Raw genomic sequence first — 27,120 nt, forward strand, 5'->3', positions numbered from 1 at the left:
CCACCCCAAGGCCCAGAAGACTCCCCCTCCCCAATGTTGCTCCGCTGTGGGGGGCTGGGTACAAAAGCCATCCTCCCTGACTTCCTGGTCTCACTTGTAAATGGGCTCAGGACTTGGCTATTAATCTCAAATTTGGGGTTTGAACCCTCACCCCACTATGGCCAAATTTTGAGGAAGCCTGAAAGCTGATCCCATTGGAGGTTGGGGATTTGGGCAGTGTCCCCAACAGCTCCTTTCTGGATTGGAGGAGGGTACAGGCCCCTGGGTGTTCTGCCCAGAATCTCCCACACCCTTTGTGGTGAGTCATCCTAACTGGTCCCAGCCCAAGGGGTCTGTGCCCACGCTTCTGGCCAGGTGGGGCAGCCCCCAGGTTTTGAGAGTGGGAGGAGGAGCTGAGAACCAGCTGTCAAGCCCAGAGACCCTCCATGGCCCATCCATCCCTCCGACAGCATCTCTAGAGTGAGCTAGCATCATGGAAATGCTCGGGTCTCCTTTGCCCAGAGATTTCCAAGGGTGAAGCCCCGTTAAGGGCTTTGTCGTGCGAGCCTGTGGCACTATCCAGAGCTTGGATGACATTAATGAGTGGGATTATTATTTCATGGGCTTCACCCAGGCTGGAATTTCCCAAGGAAGCTTTCAGGGAGAGATAAGTGCTTTACCATCACTCTTTCCTTGGAGTCAGCTGCCAAGTGGCTGGCTTGTGAGATGGCTGGGGCACAGTGTGAGGTGCCACCTCCTGCCAGCCTGGAGGAACGAACCTACCTGCCAGGAGGGAGCTCCACTGGGAGGGTCACCATCTGAACTCAAGGCTTGAATGTAATTTCATTCTGTCTAGCTCAGGATAACAGCCTATAAACACACATATCTCTTCTCTCCAGAGTCCTTTATGGAAATTCCTTCCTTTCCTTTGCCCTGGCTTACATTCTACTAGTAGAGACCATGGCATATTCTCGAGGTTGACCCAGGAGCCAGGCTTCTAGGGTTCACATCTTGGCTTGATCACTTAACTAGCTGTGTGACCTTAATCATGTCACTTACCCTTTCTGTGCTCTGAGAAGATAAACTGAGGCCCAGGAGAGATAATAGTGACTTTAACCTAGACACGTGGGTATGGGAAGAAAAGCTTTCCCAGCATTCACCGGAAGATAGAGGCTGCAATGGACAGATAATCCATCCCAGCTCCCTCTCAGCAAAGCATCTCCCTGTTTTCCCATACCCCCTATCTGAGGAGGGCCTTCTGAGATGGTGCTCTCTTAAGACTGTTCCTCCAAACACAAGGTGTAACAGCAAAGGTAGTGATGAGGGCAGGGAAGACCTGGTATATGACAGGTTCTGAGCCTTTAGTGCCCTGGGCTCAAACCCAGGCTGGGTGCCAAGGGTGGATGTTCTTCCTAGCCCCAAGGCCTTGAGACAGCCCCAGAAAGTGGTCAAGTCCTGGCCACAGTCCTCATAGTATAGGGTGGTCTTGGACACTGCCTTTCAGCCATGTGGTAAGCAAGTAGTCCTTGCCCCAGTTCCTTTCCTCTGTCTGCCAGGGTGCCTTGGGCTGGCTCTAAGATACTGGGCATTTTAAATGCTTAGGTGTGCACATGTATAAGAGAGCTCAACCCCAGCACAGCAGTTTTAGAGGGGCCCTTAGAGGCCCTTGGCTGACTGCCTTCAGCGAGAAATGAGGTCTAAGCAATAGCTTATCCAGATTTACAGACCAAGCTAGGGGGCCTAGAGGCTTGAATCCAGTCCTAAGTTCCACTCACTTGCTGGATGACCTTGGCTAGACATTTCCTATCCCTAAGCCTCAATTCCTAAACCTGTTCAACTTGATGGTCTGAGCTTGTTTCTGAGCATGGATGATCCTTGGTGTTCTCTACTCTGTATGGAGCAGAGTAGAGCTTTGAAGCCAGACCATTTTTTGTTCAAATTCCCAAGCTGATTAGTTTTGTTTTTGTGCAGTCCTAGGGCTTGAATTCAGGGCCTGGATGCTGTCTCTTAGTCTTTCTTGCTCAAGGCTGGTGTATTACCACTGGAGCCACACCTCTACTTCCAGCTTCTTGGAGGTTAGTTGGAGCTAAGAGTCTTACAGACTTTACTGCACAGGCTATGAGCTTCAGCAATCAGTCTCCTAAGCAGCTAAGGTTACAGGTATAAGCCACCGGCACCCGGTTTAGTGTGAGCTTTAAATGGATTCTAAATGCACAGAGGAGTTTGTTGGAGGGTTGGCTGTTAACTGATCACACGTATATGTGAGTGTGTATGTGTATACATGCGTGGGTAGGTGTGGCTGAGAATGAGCATTGGTGTCTAGATCTCAAAGTTGGTCTGCATGGGACTTTGGGTCTGGTTCCCTTTTAAGGTCTATAATATGAAATTCTGAAATAATAAGCACTTCCTGCCTTCAGCAACTTCAAATCTCCCTCCCCTCCCCCTGGATAGAACCCAGGTTCTCACACATGCTATTTAGTGTTGTACTCACTGCCCCTGTTTGTGGGGCAGGGAGCGGGGGTCGGGGGGGGGGTAGACTTCTGGGTGACCATGTACTGTGGTTCTTCCTGGTCTTCTTTCCTTCCATCAGTCCCCACAGGGCACTTTTATGTCCTTTGGAAGACACATCTTGGAGATTAGAAAGATCAAAAAAGGAGTCAGTGTGAGTGTGTGTGTGTGTGTGTGTGTGTGTGTGTGTGTGTGTGTGTGTGTGTATGGGGGTTTGGGGGAAGGGATAGAACAGAGCAAAGATTTCTCCAAATCATCAGTTGCTTTAAAGGATAGCCTATATTTAGCTGGGCTTAGAGGGCCTGCAAATATGTATTTTGCAACGCAGACAGCTGTAGCCATGGGAGCTCCAGAGACATGCAGGGAGGTCAAAGAAAAAAGAAGAAGAAATAACCAGAAAGATTAAGCAATATATTTTGTCATCAGCATATTGGAAGAACTAATAATACACATTTCTGTTTGCATGGTTTTTTTTTTTTTTTCATCTGCTGTCTGGATCTTGTGCTTTAGGGACCTAAAGAAAAAGATTGATCCTCAAATTACCTTCTCCCACTTACCTTTGCCTTTCTGCCCTGGCTCAAGGGAAAGAATGTCATGCCATGTCCCATCCTGGCTGGCTCTGCCCAGATACAGCCTGCAGAACAGAATGCCAGTTTTAGTTCCTCCATCCGCAGCCTCAGCCCCTTGTACTTCAGATGACCATAGTGTTGGCCTTAGGGTGAGGGAGCGGAAGAGCAAGGCTTCTACTTTCAGAGACTCTCCTTTCTAATTTTAAAAGAACAATAATCAATCCATATTACTTTTCTTTTAAATCTTTAAAAAAAAAGTTCAGCTGGGTGCCGTGGGTCACACCTGTAATCCTAGCTACTCAGGAGGCTGAGATCTGCGGATCACAGCTCAATGCCAGACTGGACAAGGAAAGTCCATGAGACTCTCATCTCCAATTAACCACCAGAAAAGCAGAAATGGCACTGTGGCTCAAGTGGTAGAGGTCTTGCCTTGAGCTGAAGAGCTCAGGGGTGGTGCCCAAGCCCAGAGTTCAAGCCCCACAACCGACCAAAAAAAAAAAAAAAAAAAGAGGGGGCTGGGAAGGTGGCTCAGTGGTAGAGTGCTTGTCTTGCATACCTGAGGCCCTGGGTTCGATTCCTCAGCACCACATAAAAAGAAAAAAGCCGGAAGTGGCGCTGTGGCTCAAGTGGTAGAGCGCTAGCCTTGAGCTGAAGAGCTGAGGGACAGCGCCCAGGCCCCGAGTTCAGTCCCCACAAATGGACCCCCTCCCCCCAAAAAAGAAAGAAAAGTTCAAGGAATCTTATCATATAGATTGCACATGCTAACATTATGTCCTTTTTGCTTCAGTTTTTTTTTTTCTCCAAAGGAAAATAAAACCCACACTTTGGTGTGTGTGAAATCCCCTTCTCTTTCTCCTGATCCTGTGGCCTGTGTCCTTCACTCATACACAGTGCAGAGACATCTATGGTAGTCTATGATTTTTGTATTATTATTTTTATGCTGATATTTGAACTCAGGGCCTTCCTTGTTCACTTAGCTTTCTTTGCTGGTACTCTACCACTTGTGCCATAGCTTCACTTTCAGCATTTTTATAGAGATAAAGAGTCTCTGGGATTTGTCTGCCCAGGCTGGCTTCAAACTGTGATCCTCAGATCTCAGCCTCTTGAGTACCTGAGATGAATAGTATAAGTGCCATTGGTACCTGGCTATAGTATTGTATTTTTTTAGTTGTAGCAAACTATATAAAACATAAACATCATTTTAAGGTACAAATCAGGAGCCACATTCATTTGTTCACATTGTTCTGCAACCAACAGTTTTTTTATCTTCCCAGACTGAATCTCTGATCTCCATCCAACAGTGATTTCTCAATCCTTCTTCCTGCCACCCCAGCTGCCTGCATGAATTACACAGAAGATGGGATCATACAGAATTTGTCCTTTGGTAACTGGCGTATTTCACTTTCATGATGCTTGTCTCTTCAAAGTTCATGTTTGAGCATTTGAGCCAAATGGTGGTGGCTCAAGCCTGTAATCCTAGCTATTCAGGAGACTGATATCTGTGGATCACAGTTTGAAGCTAGCCTGGGCAGAAAAGTATGAGAATGATTGCCTCCAATTAGCCAGCAAAACAAACATAAGTGGTAGAGGACCAGTCTTTAGCAGAAAAATCTAAGCAAGAATGTAAGGCCCCGAATTCAAGCATTCAAGCCCTAGTACTGCCACAAGAAAAAAAAAAAAAAAAAAAGGTCATGTTTTTTGTGCCATGTGTCCAAATTTTCTTCTTTTTTAAGTCTAGGCCATAATTTCACATTCCCCACACGTTTAAGGGTTCATAAAACAGTGCTTCTTATATACTCATCATTTATGTAACAGCCTTGGTGCATGTGGTGTACATTTTGTGCTTTTTCCCACCCTACATGATTTTCACACAGGAGACACAGTAATACTTAGGCTTTGGTTCCTTCATTTTAATTTTTGTTTATTATTTTATCATGTGAAAAAGCCACAATTTAGTTGTCAGTTCCCTTCCTGATGAATGATTAGGTTGTTCGTTTTTTTTGCTGTTGTAAGCTGGGCTGCAATGAACTCCCTAGGTCTTTCTCTGAACCCATCTCAGGACGCCTACCTGGAAGCAGACACCCTTTGATCTTGATTACTAACTAAGGCCAAGCTGCTCCTGAAGTCACTGAACCCACTTAACCCCCCATCCCCCACCATCAGCAACTGCACAAGACACCCTGTCTGACCACATCCTTGCCACACATTTGCTCTTGTCAGATTTCTGATTTTTGTTTTTGTTTTTTTGTGTGGGTTGTGAAGCCTGAACTCTGTGCCTGGGCGCTGTCCCTCACCTCTTCAGCACAAGGCTAGCGCTCTACCACTTGAGCCATAGTTTATGTGGTGGTGAGGAATCGAATCCAGGGCCTCATACATGCAAGGCAAACACTCTACCACTGAGCCACCTTCCCAGCCCTCATTTTTTTTTTTGGCGGGGGGGTCCGGTCATGGGGCCTGAACTCTGGGCCTGGGTGCTGTCCCTCAGCTCTCTGCTCAAGGCTAGCGCTCTACCACTTGAGCCACAGTGCCACTTCCACCTTTTTTCTTTTTGGTTATGTGATGCTGAGGAATCGAACCCAGGGCCTCAGGCATTCAAGACAAGTGCTCTACCACTGAGCCACCTTCCCAGCCCTCATTTAAAAAAAAAAAAAAAAAAAAAAAAAAGCCAGTTCTGAGACTTGAATTCAAGGCCTAAACACTGTCACTAGTATTTATTTTATTTTTGCTCCAGGCTACACCCTTGAGCCACAACTCCACTTCTGGCTTTTTGGTGGTTAATTGTAGATAAGAGTCTCAACAGACTTTCCTGGCAGGGCTGGCTTTGAATCATGATCCTCAGATCTCAGCCTCCTGAGTAGCTAGGATTTCAGGTGTGAGCCACCAGTGCTCAGCTTTTTTATTTATTTATTTATTTTAACTTTTTGTGGTACTGCGTACTGCACCCAAGGCATACTGTGCATGTTGGCAAGTGCTCTACCACTGAGCCACAGCCTCAATCTAGACTTTTTATTTTTGCCAGTCTGGTGGATATGGATGTTTCTCACCTGGATTTCCTGCCTGGGAGGTCAAAAGTGCACATTTGTCTCTTTCATTTCCTCCTGATGAATCACTTAAGCTCATATCCTTTGTTGTCCTACTGAGCTTTTGTTTTGTTTTGTTTTGATGCCAGTACTGGGGCTAGAAGTCAGGGCCTGGGTCCTGTCCCTTAGCTTTTTCATTCAAGGCTAGCTGTCTACCACGTGAGCCACAGCTCCATTTCTGGCTTTTTGCTGGTTATGTGGAGATAAGAGTCTTAGGGACTTTCCTGCTCAGGCTGGCTTCAAACCAAGATCCTCTGATCCCAGCCTCCTGAGTAGTTAGGATTACAGGCATAAGCCACCAGCCCCCTACTCTGGTTTTTTTTTGTGCTAGTCCTGAGCCTTGAACTCAGGATCTAGGTGCTGTCCCTAAGCTTCTTTTACTCTACCACTTGAGCCACAGCACCACTTGCGGCTTTTTCTGTGTAGTTTATTGGAAATAAGAGTCTCACAGACTATTCCTGCTTCAGCTGGCTTCCAACCAAAATCCACAGATCTCAGCCTCTTGAATAGCTAGGACTATAGGTGTGAGATACCAACTCCCTGCTATGTTTTGTTTGTTTGTTTTGAGACAAGATCTCCAGGTTGGCCTGGAAATCTCCTGTCCCCACCTCCTGAATTCAGATCTGAGTTCTGGGAGGTCCTTATATATTTTGAATATTATATGCTCCCTACATTGCCACCCAGACTGTTACTTGTCTTCAAACTTTGTTCATGATATCATTTCTATAGTTGAGGACTTTTGGGAGTAATTCAATAAACTCAATCTTTTATGAGTTGTGTTTCTAGCCTAAGAAATATTTTCCTCTCCTTGGATCTACTATTTTTTCTCCTAATGATTTGTAAAGTTTTGTTTTTCACTTTTAGATCTTTAGTTCATCTGGAATTAATATTTATGGATGGTGTAAAAAAACTTTCATATGAAAAGCCAATTGTCCCCATACTTTTTATTGAATAGTTTATTCTCTCTCACTGAGTTAAATGTCAGTTCCATCATAAATCAAATCCCCACATCCACTTGGATCTGTTTCTGGATACTCTATTCTATTGATCCCTTTGTCCAGCCTGGCTCCAATACCACATTGTTTTAATTACTATTGCTTTCAGAAAAGCTTTCTATCTGTTAGGGGCAGGTCTTCTTTCTTATTGGTTCTCAGAAGTGTCTAGCTTTTTCTTGGCTCACTGTTCTTCCATATGAATTTTACAATCAGTTTGCTTAGCTCTGTGAATCATCCTGTTAGGATATTTATTGGACATGAAATCCACAGATTAATGTGGAAAGATTATCTTGGAGAAAGACATTAAGCATTTCATCCCTACATTCAGCCCTTCTCTACATTCCTCCATTTATTCCTTTAGACTTTAATAATTTTTTTTTGGTTGGTCATGGGGCCTGAACTCTGGGCCTGGGCACTGTCCCTCAGCTCTTCAGCTCAAGGCTAGCGCTCTACCACTTGAGCCATAGTTTATGTGGTGCTGAGGAATCGAACCCAGGGCCTCATGCATGCAAGGTAAGCACTCTACCACTGAGCCACCTTCTCAGACCCTTTAATAATGTTTTCCTTCCTAAATATCTTTAAATATCCTTAAGTTTTTGTTTGGATTTTCTACAATTTCAATCTTCTCATAATCTCTTTTTAAGGTGATATAATTAAGCCAAGTGTGGTTGTATGTACCTATAATCCTGGAACTCAGGAGAGTTAGGCAGGAGGCCAGCCTGGACTATATAGCAAAATCCTATTTCAAAAGAATTCATAATCCTATTTCAAAAGAATTCATATATATAAATATATGTAAAATAATTTGTGTGTGTGTGTGTGTGTGTGTGTGTGTGTGTGTGTGTGTGTGTGTGAGAGAGAGAGAGAGAGAGAGAGAGAGAGAGAGAGAGAGAGAGAGAGTGGTTACTTAGTGACAAGATTTTTACAAACTTTCCTGCCTGGGCTGGCTTTGAACCTTGATAATCAGATCTTAGCCTGTTCTGTAGTTAAGATTGTAAAAGTATGCCACTGGCATCTGGCTTTTTTTTGGGGTTGGGCAGTACTGCAGCTTGAACTCTGTGCCTGGGCACAGCTTTTCATTCAAGGCTGGGGTTCTATCACTTGAGCCACAGTTCCTTCTGGCTTTTTGTGGTTAATTGGACATAAGAGTCTCACTGGCTTTCCTGCCAGGGCTGGCTTTAAATCACGGTCCTCAGATCTCAGCCTCCAGAGTAGCTAGAATTACAAGTGTGAACCACCAGTCCCCAGCTAATAATTTCTAATAAATGATTGCTAAGGTGTTAGAAATGCTGTATTTTTTTTTATCTTATTTGGATTTGGATTTTTTTTTTTTATTGTCCAGCCACCTGACTGGTCTCTCCTATGAACACTTTTGATAAGCTTGTTGGAGCGCTTGGATTTTCTAGATAATAATCGTATCTTTTACAAAGAATGTCAGAGATTTTTGTGTCATTGAAGTTCTGGATTCTTTTATCAGCGAGAAGAGTCTTCTAAATCTGACCTCTCCCAGCTCTCAGGCCAGGCTGGTGGTCAGTTATAAATAAATAACCAAAGGACTACAATGAACTTTCTCTAGCGCTTCACAGTTTACAAAGCACTTTCCCACCCATTCTCTCTGGGCTCTCCCCCAGCCCTGACTCCCACCTTGCAGGGAGGGCGTGGCTCCGGGGCGGGGCTAGGGCCCCTGGCAAGCCCCTCCCCTTCTGTCGTGGACTGTGCGGCCTGGACTGGCTCTGGCATCCCCCAACTCAGGTTTGATGTCTCTGTGTGGTCAGACGTTCAAGAAGCTCCCGGGATGGCTGAAGTCCACCTAATAGAAGGAAAGGCAGGGCGGGGGAAGAGATTTTGGGTCGATCTAGGTCTTCAGGCTGGTGCCCCCAAACGTCTGCGGGGTTGTGGGGGGGTGGTGCGGGGAGGTGTCAGGAAAATGTCCTTGGGAGTTCAGAGTGTTGACACGGATGGTGGGCGGGTGAGGGAGGGGTGGGAAGCCACCATTAGGTCCAAGCCCCGGCCTCCACGCAGGTCTTCCCCATAAGGAAGCACATCCTCTGATACGGGAGAGGAGGAGGATGGGCGCTCGCGGCCTTGGGTGCCTTTCCCTAGTCGCCCCCTCCAACCGCCGCGCTCAATGCGCATGCTCCGACATGAAGCTTTTCTCCCCCCCCCCTCCCCCCGCCCTTCTCCCCAAGCCGTGGCGGGGCACATCTGGCTCTCCCGAGACCGATCCGCCCACAAACTGCGCAGGCGCAGGGCCGGACTGACGCTAGTGACGCGCCCTCTGGTGGTTGATTGTCGGAGTTTCATCTTTTGTTGTGCTGGGGGCGGCGTAGAGGATGGGGGAGAAAGATGTGGGTGGAGTCTGGGCGGCAGATGGGAGATTCAGATCACAATGAGGAGAATGGCTTTCCTTTGTCCCTCAAGACAACGAGTTATCTCCATACCGAGGAAATATGGTCCTCGGGGAGCTAGAGACTAAGGGAGATTGATTCTGGGGAGACCGAAGTGGAATGAGAGATAAAGAGGCAATAATGCCTGTCGGTCTGTCTGTCTGCCTGCCTGCCTGTATGCATTCATCAAACAGTCCCTAAGATGCGGAGAGAGGGAATAGGAAGCTAGGGAAATAGATATAGATGACAAAGACTGGAGGACAGAACCCAGGTAGCCAAGGGCTGGGCTGAGTCGCAGGAGAAGCTAAGGTGAGGGAAACTTTTCTGAGCTTACAAGGTCAAGGTTGAACGGGGCAAGAATGAAAAGATCTGACCCTCCAGTCCCTGACCCCATGCTCCTACTGGTGAGGAGGACTACAGAAAGAGCTGAAGACTAGACTTTGTGACATCAGGAGGGCGATGTGGGGGTGCTCCTTGCAATGGATTAAAGCAGTCAAGTATGGTTAAACCATGCATTTACGATTAGACTACCAGGAGAAATGGGGCACTAACTGATCACGGTTTGGAGGACACTGGAAAACCAACCCATTAAAATAATCAACCCACTAAAATAAATTTTTATTTGTTTTGAGATTTTTATTAACAAAAATTAACTGTACAAAGGGATTTCACAGTAATATTTACATACATGCACATCATGTAATTTAATCAAATTCACCCTATCTATATTACTCTTTTTCTTTCTGTCCTTTCATCCTTCCCTTTCTACTTTTTTTTTAGTAGTGTTGGGGTTCAAACTCAAGGCCCTGCACTTGCTCTGCCACTCAAACCATACTTCTAATCCCTTATTTTGAAACTGTACATACTAGAAAAAAAACCCATTTACTCTGTTTTTCCTTTATGAATTGTGCAACTTGATAACCAGATCATGAGTGAAAGGCCATTTCTCCAAGTAGGAAAATTCCACTTAGTGAGGAAGTTTGAATATCACCACTTCTTGCTGAGGAAAATTGAACCTAAATCTGACCAGGCCTCTAGATCTAGCTGCAGGAGATAACCATCCACAGAAAATACCACTTACACAAAGTGTGGAGGAACACACTGAAGAACACTAGAGCATGGCAATCAGCAATCCAAACTATGGAAACTGCAAAACAGATCTGGTTCCTATCAGGAAAGAGAGACAGAAAGGAAAGAAGGGGAGGGAGGGAGAGAAGGACAAGAATAACTATAGAGGAGGCTGAGGAAGAAGGATTGCTTGAGCCCAAGGACTGAAGGGTAATCTAGGTAACAATGTGAGGTGCTTCCCCTTCCCCCGCCCCTTTTGGTGATGTGAGGGTTTGAACTCAGAACCTGGCACTTGAGCCATATCTCCAGTCCTTTCTACTTGAGTTCTTTTTCAAAGTCTTGCCCTGATGTCCCAGCTGGTATGAACTAGCTGGTTAGCTAGGATGACAGGTGTAACCCATCATACCCAGGTTTTATTGAGCTAGATGGATGCCTTACCAATTTGTTGCCTAGGCCAGCCTTGAATCTGAATCCTCTGATCTCTACTTCCTGAGTAGTCATGATTACAGGCATGAGCCAATGCATTCAGCCAAAGCCTCATTTCTTTTAAAACTATTTTTGTTATTATAAAGGTGATGGATAGTAGGGTCACTGTTACTTAAGCCAGGTACGAAGTATATTTCTTTTTGGACAATGTTACCTCTTCTCTCTCACACTCTACTTTTCTTTTCCATTCCCACTCACAAGTTGTATGGTTCATTTTCAACATAGTGTCTAGTGAGTACCACTGCTACATTTGTTTACCCTTTGTCCCTCCATTTCTATGTAAGGCCTCATTTTTTTTTTTTTTTTTTGCCAGTCAGGGCCTGGGCTGTGAGCCCGAGCTTTTGCACAAGGCTAGTGCTCTACCACTTAAGCTACAGTGCTACTTCTGGTTTTTTCTGTTTATGGGGTATTGAGGAATTGAACCCAGGGCTTTATGCATGCTAGGCAAAGTACTCTACCACTAAACCACATTCCTAGCCCAAGGCCTCATTTCTTTAAACAGATTTGAACACCGGACTTTTTTTTTCTAGTTTTGTTTTTTGTTTTTTTGTTTTTGTCAGTCCTTGGGCTTGAACTCTGGGCCTATGCGCTGTCCCTCAGCTCTTCAGCTCAAAGTGAGTGTTCTACCACTTGAGCTACCGTGCCATTTCCCATTTTCTGGTGGTTTATTGGATATAAGAGTCTGACAGACTTTCCTGCCTGGGCTGGCTTTGAACCGTGATCCTCAGATATCAGCCTCGAGAATAGTTAGGATTACAGGCGTGAGCCACTGGGGCCCAGCTCTAGTTTTAAATATAGAAGGCTTCAAGAATTTGCATGTTCTCCTTGCGCAGGAGGCACACACCGGTCTTCTCTGTCTGGTTCCAGTGTTAGTCAGCGTGTAGTTGATGTAAACACTGAACACTGGAAGTTTGATATTAAAGCGTTAGTGGTGATGTTAATTGATTATGTTTTGTGGTTTATGTTCTTAGGAGCCACTGACTCATTGACTCCAGGGCCCCTTCCTCTCCCCTTTATCTCTGAGGAAGGCAGAGATGCCAAGGTTATTCCAGGACACACACCTGCCTGAGAGCCCTGCTGGATGCTGACTCTGGAATTTGGTGGCTCTCCTAGGAGAGATAGGATGGTCAGGTGAGGAGATAGAGAGAAAGGGTGGGTGAGGGGATGCGGAGAGGAAGAAGACAGAGAAGGGAGGGGCCAACTGGCTCACCGAGTCCAGGGCCACTGTGACATTGTAAGATGACATTAAATGGGAACGGTATAGATCAAACTAGTTTGTCCAGGGGTTGATAATTGCGGAAGCTGGGCAGTGGATACGTAGGAAGGAGCTCATTATTTCCATCTGTATGTTTTCCAAAAGCTCCAAAGTTGTGTTTTTGATGGTTTTGTTTTGTTTTGTTTTTGTTTTCTTTTTTGGTGCCATTACTGGGGCTTGAACTCAGGGCCGCACTTTGTCTTAGCTTTTTTTTCTAAGACTGGTGCTCTATCTCTCAAGCCACAGTTCCACTTTCAGCTTTTTGGTGGTTAACTGGAGATAAGAGTCTCAGGGACTTTCCTGCCTGGGCTGGCTTCAAACTGCCAGATCCTCAGATGCCAGCCTCCTGAGTAGCTAGAATTACAGGCGTGAACCCAAGGTGGTAGCCCACACAGCTCCCAAGTAGGGAGATCCTTTGGTGACCTAGGAGCCTGTGGCTACCTTTTGGGGACTCCAGCCGCTTCCTGGGACAATCCTTGGCTCTCCTGATAGGGATGGTGTTGGGGAGGATCAGAGGGGAAGTGATTGCTGACTTTCTTTAGAGCGAGGGATGGTCTCTGTTGGCCTGGTAACACTGGATGCCCAAATGCTGCCTGGTTGGGGCTGAGAGTGTGAGTGGGTGGCTCCAAAAATAGCAGAGGAGGCAGCTGGGGGACAAAGGGAGTCACATGAACAAGCTCCGGGGCTGGGCTGGGGCAGCTGCCGCTGGGACATCAACTCTCCTGTCTCCAGAGCCTCTTCCTGGCCACTGTCTCTGAGAAGGTAGAGAGATGCTAAGATTTTTCCAGGACACACACCTGTCGGAGAGCCTGTCTGAGACAGGAAGGGACAAGGACTACAAAACCTGCCATCTGTCACCCCACAGCCCAAACGTGCAGGCCCATAGCCTCAAAGCACTTAGGCCTGACTTATATCAGGTGGTAGATGTCCTTGCTGGGGAAGTTGGTTGTGGGATGGGATGGGTGAGGTGCAGCAAGGACTGGAATGGCTGTCTGGAATACTGGTTGCTATGGTGGCACTGCTGACTTCTCTGGGCACACGGGACGACCGCCCCTGTCCCTGTTCTGAGTGGAAGGTCCTGGGAGAGCAGAGCACTAGTCTCCTGCACACCTGGACAAATACACCAGTCAGCAGCAGCACGGTTATACCCCATTACAACCCTCTGCTCGGTCTTACCATCTGTGAAATGGGGACAAGAGTAATACTTGCCTCATGAAACAGCCGTGGGGGTGGAGTGGGTTAATCTACATAAATAAATGAGCCCTTGAGCCCAGCAGCAGGCTGGACAGCTGTCCCTGCTCACTAGCAGACATGGGCGGGGTTTGCACATCTCTGCATCTTTAGCACCTGGGACCAGGTAGGAGTTCTGCACACAACATCATCAGTTGATGATCAAGGCCTGGAAAAGGCAGCACTGTCCACATAGCTGGTGGTGGTGGTGGTGGAAACAGAGGCCTACAGAGACCAGGTGACTCACTCCAGGCCACGTCTCCAGGAAGCTTCAGGGTGAGGTTTGTGTTGGGCCTGCAAGCCTCCCAGCCTGTGCTGTTGCCCCCAGCAGGGAGAGCCAGGGAGGGTAGCACTCCATTCACCTATCATCACCTGGCCAGTCCCATTAGGGCTGTCTCCGCCTAGATCTACACAGGGGGATGCTTGGCCTGAGGCTCAAACTGGGGGAACAGCTACCTCCATTTGTTAAGGAAGCCGTCACCCAGCCCTCTCCATCCAGTAGGTGCTGGGCTGGGTGCCCAGATGCAGAGATAGGAAGGTAGGAAGATCCTAGTCTCTGAGGAGCTCAGAGCATGCCTACCACTGCTGTTATGAGGCTGGGTTGGCTCAGGGATGTGTGCAGGGGCTGCAACGTACCTGGCAGACCCAGGAGGAAAGGGAGTAGAAAGGGTTTGGAGAGACAGACCTGGGAAGACTTGTAAAGGGGTTGTTTTTTGTTTTCCTGCAGGTAGAGCAGGAAAATGGGGACCAGGCAGGAAGAGAACTCCAGGCAGAGGGAACACAGTTCTTTAAAAGAAAGCATACCAAGCGGGGGAAGCCTAGGAATGGTGTGTGTGTGTGTGTGTGTGTGTGTGTGTGTGTGTGTGTGTGTGTGTGTGTGTGTGTGTGTGTGTGTGTGTGTGTGTGTGTGTGTGTGTGTGTGTGTGTGTGGTGGGAGGATATGTAAGGGAGTACTAAAGATAGGAGGAGTAGCCCATCAAGGGGCTGGGAAGGTGGCTTAGTGGTAGAGTGCTTGCCTAGCATGCATGAAGCCCTGGGTTTGATTCTTCAGTACCACATAAACAGAAAAAGCTGGAAGTGGCACTGTGGCGCAAGTGGAAGAACGCAAAAAGAAGCTCAGGGACAGTGCCCAGGCCCTGAGTTCAAGCCCCAGGACTGGCAAAAAACAAAAACAAAAACAAAAAACAGAAAGCCATCAACTGAGGATGAACTGGGAACTTACAAGAAGTGGGAGACCTTAGGATTTTAGGGCTGGTCCAGGGAGGTTAGTCCTTAGGAAAATGTGCTCTGCACCAGAGAATGGCGGTACACACCTATAATCCCAGCTCTTGGGAGGTTAAGGCTTGTGAGCTGGAAGCTGCGTACACACACACACACACACACACACACACACACACACACACACACACACACACACACACACACACACACACACACACACACACACACACACACACACACACACCTCCAGGAAAGCATGGCAGGAGGAACATTGTATGAGAATAGTGCCTACCCCAGATTCAGTGCCTTTGGGGGAGGGCCCTGCTGGCCAAGGCTGAGCCCCAGCTGCTCTGGGACACCTCCCCCTCCTGTCCCTCCCTCCTTCCTCCCAGCTCCTGTCTCTGTCACTCACCAAGGCCAGCAGGGCTGGACAGCCATGGCAGCAGCACTTATGTGGATTCCTCTGCTTGTGGGCAAGTTGGGGTCTTCTTTAGGGAGCTGTCAGGACGGAGAGAGTTCAGGGAAGATGAGGTGGAAGAATGGGTGGGAAGAATGTGGGGTGAGGTAGGGCCTGAAGTCTTTGGGGGTGGTCAATGTCCAGGCAGCCAAGGATTCAGGGACTGGGCACTAGGTTCTGGGGTGTGGAGGTTGGGAGCCCCGAGGGTGTATATATCTTAGGGCTGGGGTGGGCTGGACTGCACAGGCCAGAGGGTCCTGTGCCCGGGCTCTTTAATGGGCTGGCTTGGACACTGCTTCTATGAGGCCTGGGCTAAATCTGGACTTGAGGGGGAGGAGGAGGGAGCTGGGCAAGTCCTTGTTACTCCATTCCTGGGCAGGCCTGGTTCCGCTGCTCCATAGATCAAGGAAGGTAGCTGTGTGGGAGATTGGGGTTCTTCCAGACGTTTTAGGATCACAGGGCACTTAGTATACAATGGTGCTTACCCAGAACTGAGGCTGCCTATGTGTTTGGGCCTTGTGGGGTCCCTCTAGGTTTCTTGGCAGGGTTAGGGGGTGCTGAGGCCCAGCAGACCACTCTACACCCACTTGTGGGCCGTTTCTTTGTGCATACCTTGGACCATGCCACTTTCCTGCGCCTTCCGGAGCACGTTGGTGAGGGGCCTGAGGGACCAGCGGGTGTCAGGGGAGCGGGGGGGGGGGCGCGGGGGGGGCGCATGCTTTGTCCTTTTAGACTCCAATCCCATCTTCTGTCTTCACCAGCCGTCCCACCCACCGTGCGAATCACCTACCATGCCCACCTCCAGGGACATCCTGACCTGCCCCGTTGGCTCCGCTACACCCAGCGCAGCCCCTACAATCCTGGCTTCCTCTACGGCACCGCCACCCCAGAAGATCGGGGGCACCAAGTCATAGAGGTGCGGGCAGGGACCCTCGGAGACCCCCAGAGGGCAGGTCACTGTGGCCTCCTCACAGCAGGCCTGTTAGTTAGGGGCACTGGGTGCTCCTGCACGTTCACTGGGCGTTCATTTACATGTAATTTGCATATCCCTGCTTTACCAAGGGTGCTTTCTGTCAGACCCCCCCCCCCTGCTACTCCTTCCCCCCTCCCCCCCCCCCCCACTGAAGAGCTTTCCCTTAATTCAACTGCTGTACTCTCTTCCCACATCCCGCCAGGTCACAGCCTATAATCGGGGCAGCTTCGACACCACTAGGCAGAGGCTGGTGCTGATAATTGGTGACCCAGAAGGTACCCCCAATCCTGCTCCACCCCTTCTCCATCAGTGCTAGTCCCTTGGAAGGGAGAGGCTTGGGGAGCAGCGGGACATGACATTGGTGGTTTTTAGGGAACAAGCCCTGGACTGGGGCTCGTGTCTGGCTGGGTTTCTGTCTCTGTACCAACTGAAATAGGGACCTGGGCGAGTCCCCAAGGGTGCTGCACATGTTGGGGAATAGCATTTGGGGCCTGTGGTGTATCTGTATGTGGTATTGGGGGACTTGGAGAAGAAGAGCTTGGGGAAGGCTAAGGAAAGATCTAGAGGGCAGAGAGGGGACTAGGTGCAGCCAAGTGTCTCCCTGGCCCCTCAGGCCCCCGGCTCCCCTACCACGCGGAGTTCCTGGTGCGCAGCCATGACGTGGAGGAGGTGCTGCCCTCCACACCTGCCAGCCGCTTCCTCACAGCCCTGGGCGGGCTCTGGGAGCCAGGGCAGCTCCAGCTGCTCAACGTCACTTCAGCCCTGGACCGTGGGGGCCGCGTCCCTCTTCCTATCGAGGGCCATAAGGAAGGGTAAGTGGCAACCCCGGGAGCTGGGCATAAGACAGGGGTTCCCCTAATTGCAGCTGGGATTCCTCATCCTTGCACACCCTGTCTGTTCCTGTCACTTCCATTCAGTACTGTGAATTCAGTATTTCCTAGTCCCCCCCAGAAGGAAGTCCTAGGGCCTAAAGAATGGGGTATTGGGCTGGGAAGGTGGCTCAGTGGTAGAGTGCTTGCCTTGCATGCATGAGGCCCTGGGTTCAATTTCTCAGCACCATATAAGCAAAAAGAAAAAAAAAAAGCCGGAAGTGGCGCTGTGGCTCAAGTGGTAGAACACTAGCCTTGAGCTGAAGAGCTGAGGGACAGCGCCCAGGCCCAGAGTTCAGGCCCCACGACCGGACCCAAAAACAAAGAATGGGGTATTGGGCAAGGCACTGGTGGCTCAGACCTGGAATCCTAGCTGCTTAGGAGGCTGAGATCTAAGGATCGTGGGTCAAAGCCAGCTGGAACAGGAAAGGAAATTAAGAGATAAGAGTGGTAGAGTACCAGCCTTGAGCAAAAAACAAACAAAAAAACCTACGAAGGGGCAGCACTCAGGCCCTGAGTTCAAGCCCCAGCACTGGCACACATACAATGCACAAAAAATGGAGTGATCTGGGTGACCTCAGATCTTGGGGGAAGGATTTATCACATGCCTCCTGAACCCCATCTCCAAGCTGTCTTTCCTACCCTAACATTAGGACACACCGGCACGTGGTGCTGGTATCCCCCCCCCCTCTGCTGACAGTGGCTTCTTTGTGCCCAGGGTGTACATCAAGGTGGGCTCTGCCTCACCCTTCTCTACCTGCCTGAAGATGGTGGCGTCCCCCGATAGCCAGGCCCGCTGTGCCCAGGGCCAGCCTCCACTTCTGTCTTGCTATGACACCTTAGCACCCTACTTCCGTGTTGACTGGTGCGACGTGTCCCTGGTGAGGAGGGACCCGGGCTCCAGGGCTGGGGGTGGGTCATGGCCCCACAGTGACCCTTGTCCTGCTTCCCACTCCACTCAATTTCTCCCTCTGATGATCAGTCAGGGTCTCAGCATTAGTATTGAGGTATTGGCTTTTTCTCTCATTCCTCTTCTCTTTCTGCCCTCTCTCTTCTTTCCCCTCTCCTGTCTCCCATTTTCCTGTCTGTCTCTCTCTCCTTACTCTCCTTTCCTCCCTTTTCCCTCCACCCCTCTCCTCTGTCTGCCCCCCCCCAACACACACGCAGAGGGGGGGGGGGGCGGGGGGTTGAGGAGGAGAGAGAGAAGTTCTACTTTCTACCACAAGAGGTCGACAGAGTCTACAGTCCACATGCAGGGCCTCCAGCTCTGCCCAGCCCCCTAGCTACAACCATCGTCAGTCCCCAGAGGTTGGTTTCCAGACTTCCCTCATGAAGGGCCGCCAGATTCTTCCTAGTAAACCTGTCTGTAACAAGGAGCGGATAGTTTTCCAAACTATAAACTCAAGAGGCCCATCACAGCTCTTGGGGATGCTGATCCCCAATCCCACACTAGGAGGGCTCTGCTTTTAGGAAATTGGCCCAGGAGTGGGGGTGGGGAGGGGCAGGGACTCTCGGGACTGGCCCCGCTGCACTTTTTGTCCTCACAGTCACTACAGAAAGGAGGTACACCATGATCACGCTGAAACAGGCATGGAGAGGCAAACCACCCCCAGGGAAGCACAAGGCTGAAGAACAGGACCTAACCATTGTATTATCTTGTCTGTCCTGGCTCCTTGTCCCGTGTTTTTTCCTGCAAGGTCATCTAGGCTAGGGGAGGCAAGCAGGAGAAAACCCTGTGGCTGTGTGCCCTGGAAACTGTCCCCTGTCCCCTAGGGGACTCTGGGTCAGCCCTGGCTTTCTGTGTAGGTAGATATATCAGTACCAGAGCCCCCAGAGGAGATGCCCACCCTAGGCGACGGGATCTTGGAGTATGACCCATTCTTCTGCCCACCCACGGAGGCCACAGATCGAGACTTTCTGACAGACGCCCTGGTCACCCTCCTGGTACCTCTGCTGGTGGCCCTGCTGCTCACTTTGCTGCTGGCCTACATCATGTGCTGCCGGCGTGAAGGACGGTGAGGCGGGGGCAGAGGGCAGGGGACACCAGCTGCTTCTCATTCCCAGGGACCCGGGGCCCTCAGGGAGTGGGGTTCCCAGAAGGGGAATGTAGGGTACTATAGGCAGCCAGGGGACATTGGTGGGAGACCAACTCTCATTATTGCTTTTTTCACAGGCTGAAGAGAGACCAGGCCACCTCCGAGTGAGTAGGGGAAGGCTGGGGGTTGGGTGGGAGCCCCCCTAGACTGTCACATTGGACCCTCCAACCTCCATAAGCTACAGAGACAAGCTGCTTTCCTTTGGGAGGGGGGGGTGTGACCTCTCTGACCTCCTGGGCAGGCTGAAGGCTGGGCCCGGGGCTGTGCTCCGAGTCATCATAAAGAGTCTTTTGTGAGCCCAGTGCTGATGCTGACAGCTCACACCTATAATCTAGCTACTCAGGAGGCTGAGACTTCAGAAAGAAAAAAAAAAGGTCCAAAAGGTCCCTTGTGCCATAGGTGGGTGGTGGGTCTTGAACAGAGTTAAGTAGCTGGGCACTGGCAGCCACTGGTGGCTCACACCTATAATCATAGCTACTCAGGCTGATCTGAGGATTGTGGTTCAAAGCCAGCCTGGGCAAGAAACCCTTTCCGAATCCATTTCTTATTTTATCCCAGCGTCCCCTACCTATGGCTTTCTCCCTTCTCTGTACCCCCCATCCCTCTTCCTCCCCCACACCCTGAACCCCCCAAAGATTCCAGGAGGCAGTTGTGATATAAGTGGGGCTCCTTTTATTCTCACTGCACACAGCCCGCAGCAGGTATGGTGTGCCTGCCTCTCTGCCTGGCCTGCCTGGTTAAGTGCGGCGGCCCTTGGTTGCCCGGCGGACTCCCTTGAAAAGCTGCTTTTGGCCCTGTTTGGAGCCCACTCTTGACCTGTGCTGTCCGGAACGGCGGTGCCCAGAGCGACGCTGCCCAGACTTTCTTTGCTGCTGGGGTCTCTTGGCCCTGATATTCTTGGCCTGCTTCTTGCCCAGGCTGAAGGAGCCTGAGTAGCCTCTGCCAGACACCTGCTTGATCATGCCACTGTCCAGCAGCTTCTGGATCACGCACTTGAAACGCCAGGAGTTGCGAGTCATGTTGTAGCCTGTGCCTGCCACAGCCTTCTTCAGGGCGGCCAGGGACACGCGGTTGTGTAGCCCCTTGTCTGCCACAGCCCTCAGGATCACCTTCGACATGCTGGGCCTCTGATTGGCTTTGGGGAAGGTGTGAGGCCCAGTCTCACTCTTGCTAGGGGTCCCTGATGCGCTGGCCTGCCAGTTTCCACCCATGGCAGTGTTTGTGGCCGAGGGCGCCGGTGGAGCCACTGGAGAAGTGTCTTTCTGCATCTCTCCCGGGGGAAGCGGCGGGGAGTTGGGTGTCAGAACCTCCAGGGTGGTGGCTGTAAAATCTCCACTGGGTCAGTCTTGGTGGTCAGCAAGCTGTGTCCCGGCTCCCGTTGCCCTCAGAGGCTTCTTGTAAGGCTCTGGCCCACACCTCCCCTGGGTGGCCAGAGGGGCGACTGAGGATGATCACCCACTGCTGGCCTCAGCAAACTCCTGCCGTGGGCTTGCGGGGAGGCGAAGTTATCTCTGCAGTGACCTCAGGGGGCCATTGTGAGGCCACCAGAATCCTGCAAGGGTCACAGGGACCCCATTGTGCCCTCTCTTGGGAGGGGCAGACAGGAAGTAGCGGTGTGGACACCTGCTGTACCAGGTGCCCTGCAGAGAAGAGCCAGATTGGTGGGCACTTGGGTGTGCGTGCATGCACATAGCATAGCCTTGGCCCTCAGTTTTAAACCCATCGTTTGGCCCTACCATCTGGCTCTTTGTGTCTCTGGGTTACAGAATATTTTAGCCTAGCCTGTAATCCTAGCTACTTAGGAGGCTGAGATCTGGAAGACAATCATGGCCTGAATCCAGCCTAGGCAGAAATAAACAATCCATGGGACTCTATCTCCAATTAACCATCAAAAGGCTGGGCTGGAGGTGTGGCTCAAATGGTAGAGTGCCAGCTGAGTTTTCTCTCTAGAACCTGAGTTCAAGCTCTTGGACCAGAAAAACGCTCCCAAAGCATTTTAACACCAACATGATTTTCATGGGGAATATGCTTTCCAGAGTAAACAAATAAAATTCCTTGATTTATGTAAGTCCGTCAACTTTCTAGGCAACAGTAAAAAGGGATCAGGGACGTAACTCAATGGTATAAACACCACAAAACTAAAAAAAAAAAAAAATCCCAAACCACAAAGCTATTTTTTTTTAATTTTACTTTCATAGACTTCATTTTTATTTTATTTTTAGAGTTCACCTTCATCACAGTCAATGCTTTTTCCTGTTAATTGCACAAGGTGGATTTTATTATTTTTGGAGGGGGTGGAGCGTGGAGCCATGCCAAATTGGTTATATCTACTGTCATTGTGAATTTTGTCTGTATTTTAACAAGTATTTTCCCCACTTTGAGATCTACTGGGTCAATTTTTTTTTTGGCCCTCTTGTCAGGAAAATCTGCTTCTGCCATCCAATTGAATTTAAATAACCATTTTTTCCATCTGTCTTCATTGGTTTGGCTTTTCAATTTTTTAATTCTTATTATTTTTAGTGCCAGTCTTGGAGCTTGAACTCAGGGCCTTAGTGCTATCCCTGAGCTTTTTGGGTCAGGACTAGAACTCTATCACTTGAGCCACAGCTCTACTTCTGGCTTTTTGGTGGTTAATTGTAGATTGAGTCTCATAGAGCCAAGCACCGGTGGCTCTTACCTGTAATCCTAGCTACTCAGGAGGCTGAGACTGAGGATCATGGTTCAAAGCTAGCCTGGGCAGGGAAGTCCATGAGACTATTATCAGGAAACCAGAATTGGCGCTGTGGCTCAAGTGGTAGAGCACTAGCCTTGAGGTGAAGAGCTCAGGGACAACAGTCAGGCCCTGACAGACTAAAAAAAAAGATTTTTTTCTGCCAGAGCTGGGTTTTAACCTTGATCCTCCGATCTCAGCCTCCTAAGTAGTTAGGATTACAGGCATGGGCCACCAGCACCTCGCTAAATTGTTTTACTCTGCTCAGTGCATTTTTTTTTTTTTGTCAGTTGTGGGGACTAAACTCTGGGCCTGGGTGCTGTCCCTCAGCTCTTCAACTCAAGGCTAGAGCCACAGCACCACTTCCAGCTTTTTCTGCTATGTGGTGCTGAGGAATCAAATCCAGGGCCTCATGCATGCAAGGCAAACACTCTACCATGGAGCCACCTTCCCAGCCCTTAGTGAATTATTATTATTATTATTATTATTATTGTCAGTCATAGGGCTTGAATTCTGGGCCTAGGCGCTGTCCCTCAGCTCTTCATCTCAAGAGTAGCACTCTACCACTTGAGCCACAGCACCACTTCCAGCTTTTTTCCCCTTCTTTTTGCTTATGTGATGCTGAGGAATCAAACCCAGGGCCTCATGCATGCAAGGCAAGCACTCTACCACTGAGCCACCTCCCCAGCCCTAGTGCATTGATTTTTAAAGGTAATTATTTGTTTCCCATGTTGGAGATCAAACCTAGGGCCTCATGCACGTGAGGCAAGAACTCTACCACTGTTATACCTCAGTCCTCTGTGTCTGCCAGCTTTGAAATTAGCCATAAGTCGTGGTTCTGCAGCTTGTGTCTCGCCTATATCAATTTAACTGTTCACAAGTTCTTCCAGGCCCCAGAGACACTATCCTATGACCGGTATGCCAGACCCAGTGCATTCAGTTTGTGGTGGCTGAGATCTAGGCCACATGTGTGTGTATTTGTGTATATGTGTGTGTTTGGGCACGTAAGAACTCGCACCTGCTCTTCTGTTGCCTATGGGAAAAGGCTCCTCGAGGTCTGGGGTCTGCTCCTGCTCCGGGGTGTTTTCCCATCTGGATCTGGGTGTGGAACCTGGGGTGAAGCGGGCCACTGACTAAAGCCTTTCCTGCTGGGGTTCTCACCTGCCTGGCTGGCTCCACCCCTTGCCCTCCTCCCTCCTCAGGCTCCTGCTGCTGAGGAGTGCAAAACTATGGTTTTGGATATCTCATTTTGCCAAATTTCAGACTCATGGCTTTGGCTTGATCTTCCTCTGACTTTTAGATGGCAACCTGTCTTCCCTCAGCCAGAGGGTGCCCGGTGTTCAGCCGCACTCCCCAGTGAGAGTGGTCCATTCTGCACGAGGCTGAAAGTCTTTCTGTAGTCTCGCCTTTCAAGTGCTAACTGGATCCTGTGTCCAGTGAATGAGACTTGAACATGGTGGAGACCACTTCCCCCCACCGGATTCCTAGCTGAGTGGCAAGTGGGGTAGCTTTAGCCTGCATGGGGTGAGGGGGTGCTAAGAATAACAACATCCTAAGAACAGCAATTTCTGCTGTTCATAAGGAAAAGTCTCTATCTGACCTGTCTCAATTTCCCCTGGAGGCCAAGTTCATTGTGGGGATTGTTATAGGAAAATAACATCAAGTGTTGCCATAGCAGCTGCAAGCATCCTATAATAATAGCTACTAGCAGGGCTGGGAAGGTGGCTCAGTGGTAGAGCGCTTGCCTTGCATGCATGAGATCCTGGGTTCAATTCCTCAGCACCACATAAGCAGAAAAAGCCAGAAATGGTGCTGTGGCTCCAGTGGTAGAGCGCTAGCCTTGAGCTGAAGAGCTGAGGGACAGAGCCCAGGCCCAGAGTTCAGGCCCCACAACCGGCAAAAAAATAAAATAAATAAATAAAAATAGCTACTAGAAGAGGGCTGGTGGCTCAGAGGTGCCCGTAAATCCTAGCTACTTAGGAGGCTGAGATCTGAGGATTATGGTTTAAGGCCAGCCCAGACAGGAAACCCCAGGAGACTTATCTCCAATTAACCACAAAAGGCTAACTGTGGAACTGTGGCTCCAGTGGTAAAACACCAGCCTTGAGTGAAAAGGCCAAGTGTGAGTGTGAGGTCCTGAGTTCAAGACTCAGTACTGGCACACACAAAAAATAATAGGGCTGGGAAGGTGGCTCAAGGGTAGAGTGCTCGCCTTGCATGCATGAGACCCTGGGTTCTATTCCTCAGCACCACATAAATAGAAAAAGCTGGAAGTGGTGCAAGCACTAGCCTTGAGCTGAAGAGCCGAAGGACAGCGTCCAGACCTAGAGTTCAAGCCCCATGGCCGACAAAGAAAAAAAAAAGCTACTGCTGGCTATAAGCTGGACCAGGAGGCTCTCTAAGTGCTTTTTTCCTAGATTAACCTTTAATTCATGCAACTGCATTACAAGTGAGGACACAATGGCACAGAGAGGTTAAGTAATTTACCTAAGGTCACAGAGCCATAAACAGCAGAATGCAGATTCAAGCCCAAAGCAAGTCCTCATCCTTCCCTGTGATACCTGATGCTCTGAGAGGACTCAAGCTCATCCCTGGACGGTGGGAGCAAGTCCACGAGGATGTCACCTGTGAACACAGCTGAGCCTCCTGAAGGAGAGCAGGAGCTGGAGCTCAGGAAGAATGTTCTGAAGGATGGGACCACTCATTAGAGTGTTCCAGGCCACTGGCAGTGGAGCGTCAGGCTAGCATTTAGAAACTCTGGTCTGAAACAGAGAAAAGAGACAAAAGCAGATGTTCAGGAGAGGTTAGGACGAAAGGAGCATGGGACAGGTCCAAGGAGCCAAACAATAAGATGCCCAAGGGCTGTGGGGAGGCTGTAATGCGAGGAGAGGCAGCCTGGGCAAAAGTTGGGAGGCCAGAGAAGATCAAGGAGAAAGGTGGTATTAAGAGAGGGGCTGGCTGGGTGCTGGTGACTCACGCCTGTAATCCTAGCTCCTCAGGAGGCTGAGATCTGAGGACCATGGTTCAAAGACAGCCTAGGTAGAAAAGTCCGTAAGACTCTTATTGCCAATTAATTACCAGAAAACTGGAAGTGGTGCTATGGCTCAAGTGGTAGAGCACTAGCTTTGAGTTAAAGAGCTGAGGGACAGCACCCAGGCCAGAGTTCAAGCCCTATGACTGACCAAAAAAAAAAAAAAAAGGGAGGGGCTGGGTGCTTGATGCTCAGTGTTTGGAGTTGGTACTGAGAGAAGAGCTGAGTGCTAGAAGCTCAGTGCTTGGAATTGGTGCTGAGGGAGGAGCTAAGTGCTGGATGCTTGGTATTTAGAATTTCTGAGAGAGAAGCTGAGTGCAATGCTCAGTGCTTGGAGTTGGTACTGAGAGAAGAGCTGAGTGCTAGCTGCTCAGTTCTTGGAACTGGTACTAAGAAAGGAGCTGGGTACTAGGTGCTTAGTGTTTGGAGTTGGTTCTGAGAGAAGAGTTGGGTGCTGGATGCTTAGTGTTTGGAGTTTCTGAGAGAGGAGCTGAGTGCAATGCTGAGTGCTTGGAGTTAGTTCTGAGCAAGTGCTAGATGCTCAGTGCTTGGGTTGGTACTAAGAGCTGAGTGCTCCATGCTAGGTGCTTGCGGTTTTTGAGAGAAGAACTGAGTGTGCAATGCTTGGTGCTTGGAGTTGGTACTGAGAGAGAGGCTGAGTGCTGGAAGAGAGCCATCAGTCTCTAACAACAGGCTCTGAAGCCCAGCAGTGTGTGTCCACTGTGGGTATGTGTTCACGTCTCAGCATCTCCTGAGCATTCACCCCAGGATGACCCCTGCTCTGCACCCCAGGCCGCATCGGTTCATTGAATCTTCACATCAGTCTAGGAGGCAGGCCTGGCCACCCTCACTTCATAGTTGAGGAAACCGAGGCAACTTGCTGAGGACATACAGCTCTGACCCCAGGCTGTCTGCACCTAGGGCCTGTGATCAGCCACGGGATACGAGCAGGCCCTGTGGGATTTCCTGTGGGTTCCCTGTTCCCATATGGTATATTTTGGTCCTAGACCCAAGGGGATGACTCTGAGAGCTGCTGACACCTGCCCTCTGCCCTCTGCCCTCAGCATCCAGATGATCCACCACTTCACCATTCATGGGAACACGGAGGAGCTGAGGCAGATGGCTGCCAGCCGTGAGGTTCCCCGGCCTCTTTCCACCTTGCCCATGTTCAATGTGCGCACGGGCGAGCGCCTGCCTCCCCGCGTGGACAGTGCCCAGGTGCCCCTCATCCTGGACCAGCACTGATGTCCCTGCCAGGTAGGTCTGCATGGGCGTGCCAGGCTTGTAGCCGGACATGGGCAGTCACCTCCTCAAGGCTGGGGCAGGTGATGGGCTAGAAGGGGAAGGGGCACACAGACCCGTCTGCCCTGTGAGAGCACTCAAAAGTCTGGGGCCGGGCGATGGTGCTCACACCTGTAATCCTAGCTACTCAGGAGGCTGAGATCTGAGGATCACAGTTCAAAGCCAGCTGAGACACAAAAGTCCATGAGACTCTTAGAGCCAATTAACCCCTCCAAAAAAAAAAAAAAAGGCAAGAAATGGGACTATGGCTCAAATAGTAGAGCACTAGTCTTGTGCAAAAGAAGCTCAAGGACAGCACCCAGGCCCTGAGTTCAAATCCCAGGACAGGCCCTGAGATCAGGTTCCCACAGGGGAAGGGAAGGAAGGCAGGGACAAGAGTATCTAGCTCCCTCAGTCTTTCCTTCCTTCCATCCCTCCAGCCCAGGCCTCTCCCTCCAGACAGCTGCTGACCTGCCAGTCCTGGCCTCTCCTTTCAGACAACACTGACCTGTAGATTCTGGCTCCTGGACCACTTGAACCTCAGACACTGTGCAACAGAGGGATAGGTGGGGAGGAGGGAGGTGATGGTGTTTGGAGTCAAGATCCTGGAATAAACAAGTATCTACAGCTCTTCTCAGTACCTTCCTCTCCTAGCAGCCTTCCCAGATCCTCACTGCCTCCATGCCTCCTGCCTTCTGGGAGTCCCCAGAAGGGGTTTCTAGCTTGTCCTTGGGCTCATGGAAATTTGCTGTTTCCTCGGATTCTCTCCCATGAACATGACAATGAGAGGACTGGGAAGGTGGCTCAGCAGTAGAGTGCGTGCCTTGCAAGCATGAGGCCCTGAGTTCGATTCCTCAGCACCACATAAACAGAAAAAGCCAGAAGTGGCGCTGTGGCTCCAGTGGTAGAGCACTAGCCTTGAGCT

The 27,120-nt window shown here is 49.8% G+C and overlaps 2 protein-coding genes across 2 annotated transcripts; one reads left to right on the forward strand and one right to left on the reverse strand.

The window, feature by feature from the left end:
- Positions 1 to 8,804: 8,804 nt before the first annotated feature.
- Positions 8,805 to 26,808, forward strand: Sgca (sarcoglycan alpha). The gene is made up of 12 exons (XM_070028330.1): positions 8,805 to 8,883; positions 12,044 to 12,203; positions 15,171 to 15,251; positions 15,769 to 15,888; positions 15,997 to 16,151; positions 16,411 to 16,483; positions 16,822 to 17,020; positions 17,796 to 17,958; positions 18,884 to 19,092; positions 19,251 to 19,277; positions 25,979 to 26,171; positions 26,636 to 26,808. The coding sequence occupies exons 3-11, from the start codon at positions 15,215 to 15,217 to the stop codon at positions 26,157 to 26,159; spliced, it is 1,164 nt and encodes a 387-aa protein (XP_069884431.1). The 5' UTR covers positions 8,805 to 8,883; positions 12,044 to 12,203; positions 15,171 to 15,214; the 3' UTR covers positions 26,160 to 26,171; positions 26,636 to 26,808.
- LOC138831149 (histone H1.9-like) lies at positions 19,823 to 20,670 on the reverse strand. The gene has a single exon (XM_070028329.1). It carries the CDS (start codon positions 20,439 to 20,441, stop codon positions 19,911 to 19,913), a length of 531 nt encoding a protein of 176 aa, XP_069884430.1. The 5' UTR covers positions 20,442 to 20,670; the 3' UTR covers positions 19,823 to 19,910.
- Positions 26,809 to 27,120: the final 312 nt, after the last annotated feature.

The sequence above is a fragment of the Dipodomys merriami genome, unplaced genomic scaffold (assembly GCF_024711535.1).
Source record: "Dipodomys merriami isolate MVZ:Mamm:240054 unplaced genomic scaffold, mDipMer1.0.p SCAF_19, whole genome shotgun sequence".
Taxonomy (NCBI): Eukaryota; Metazoa; Chordata; class Mammalia; order Rodentia; family Heteromyidae; genus Dipodomys; species Dipodomys merriami.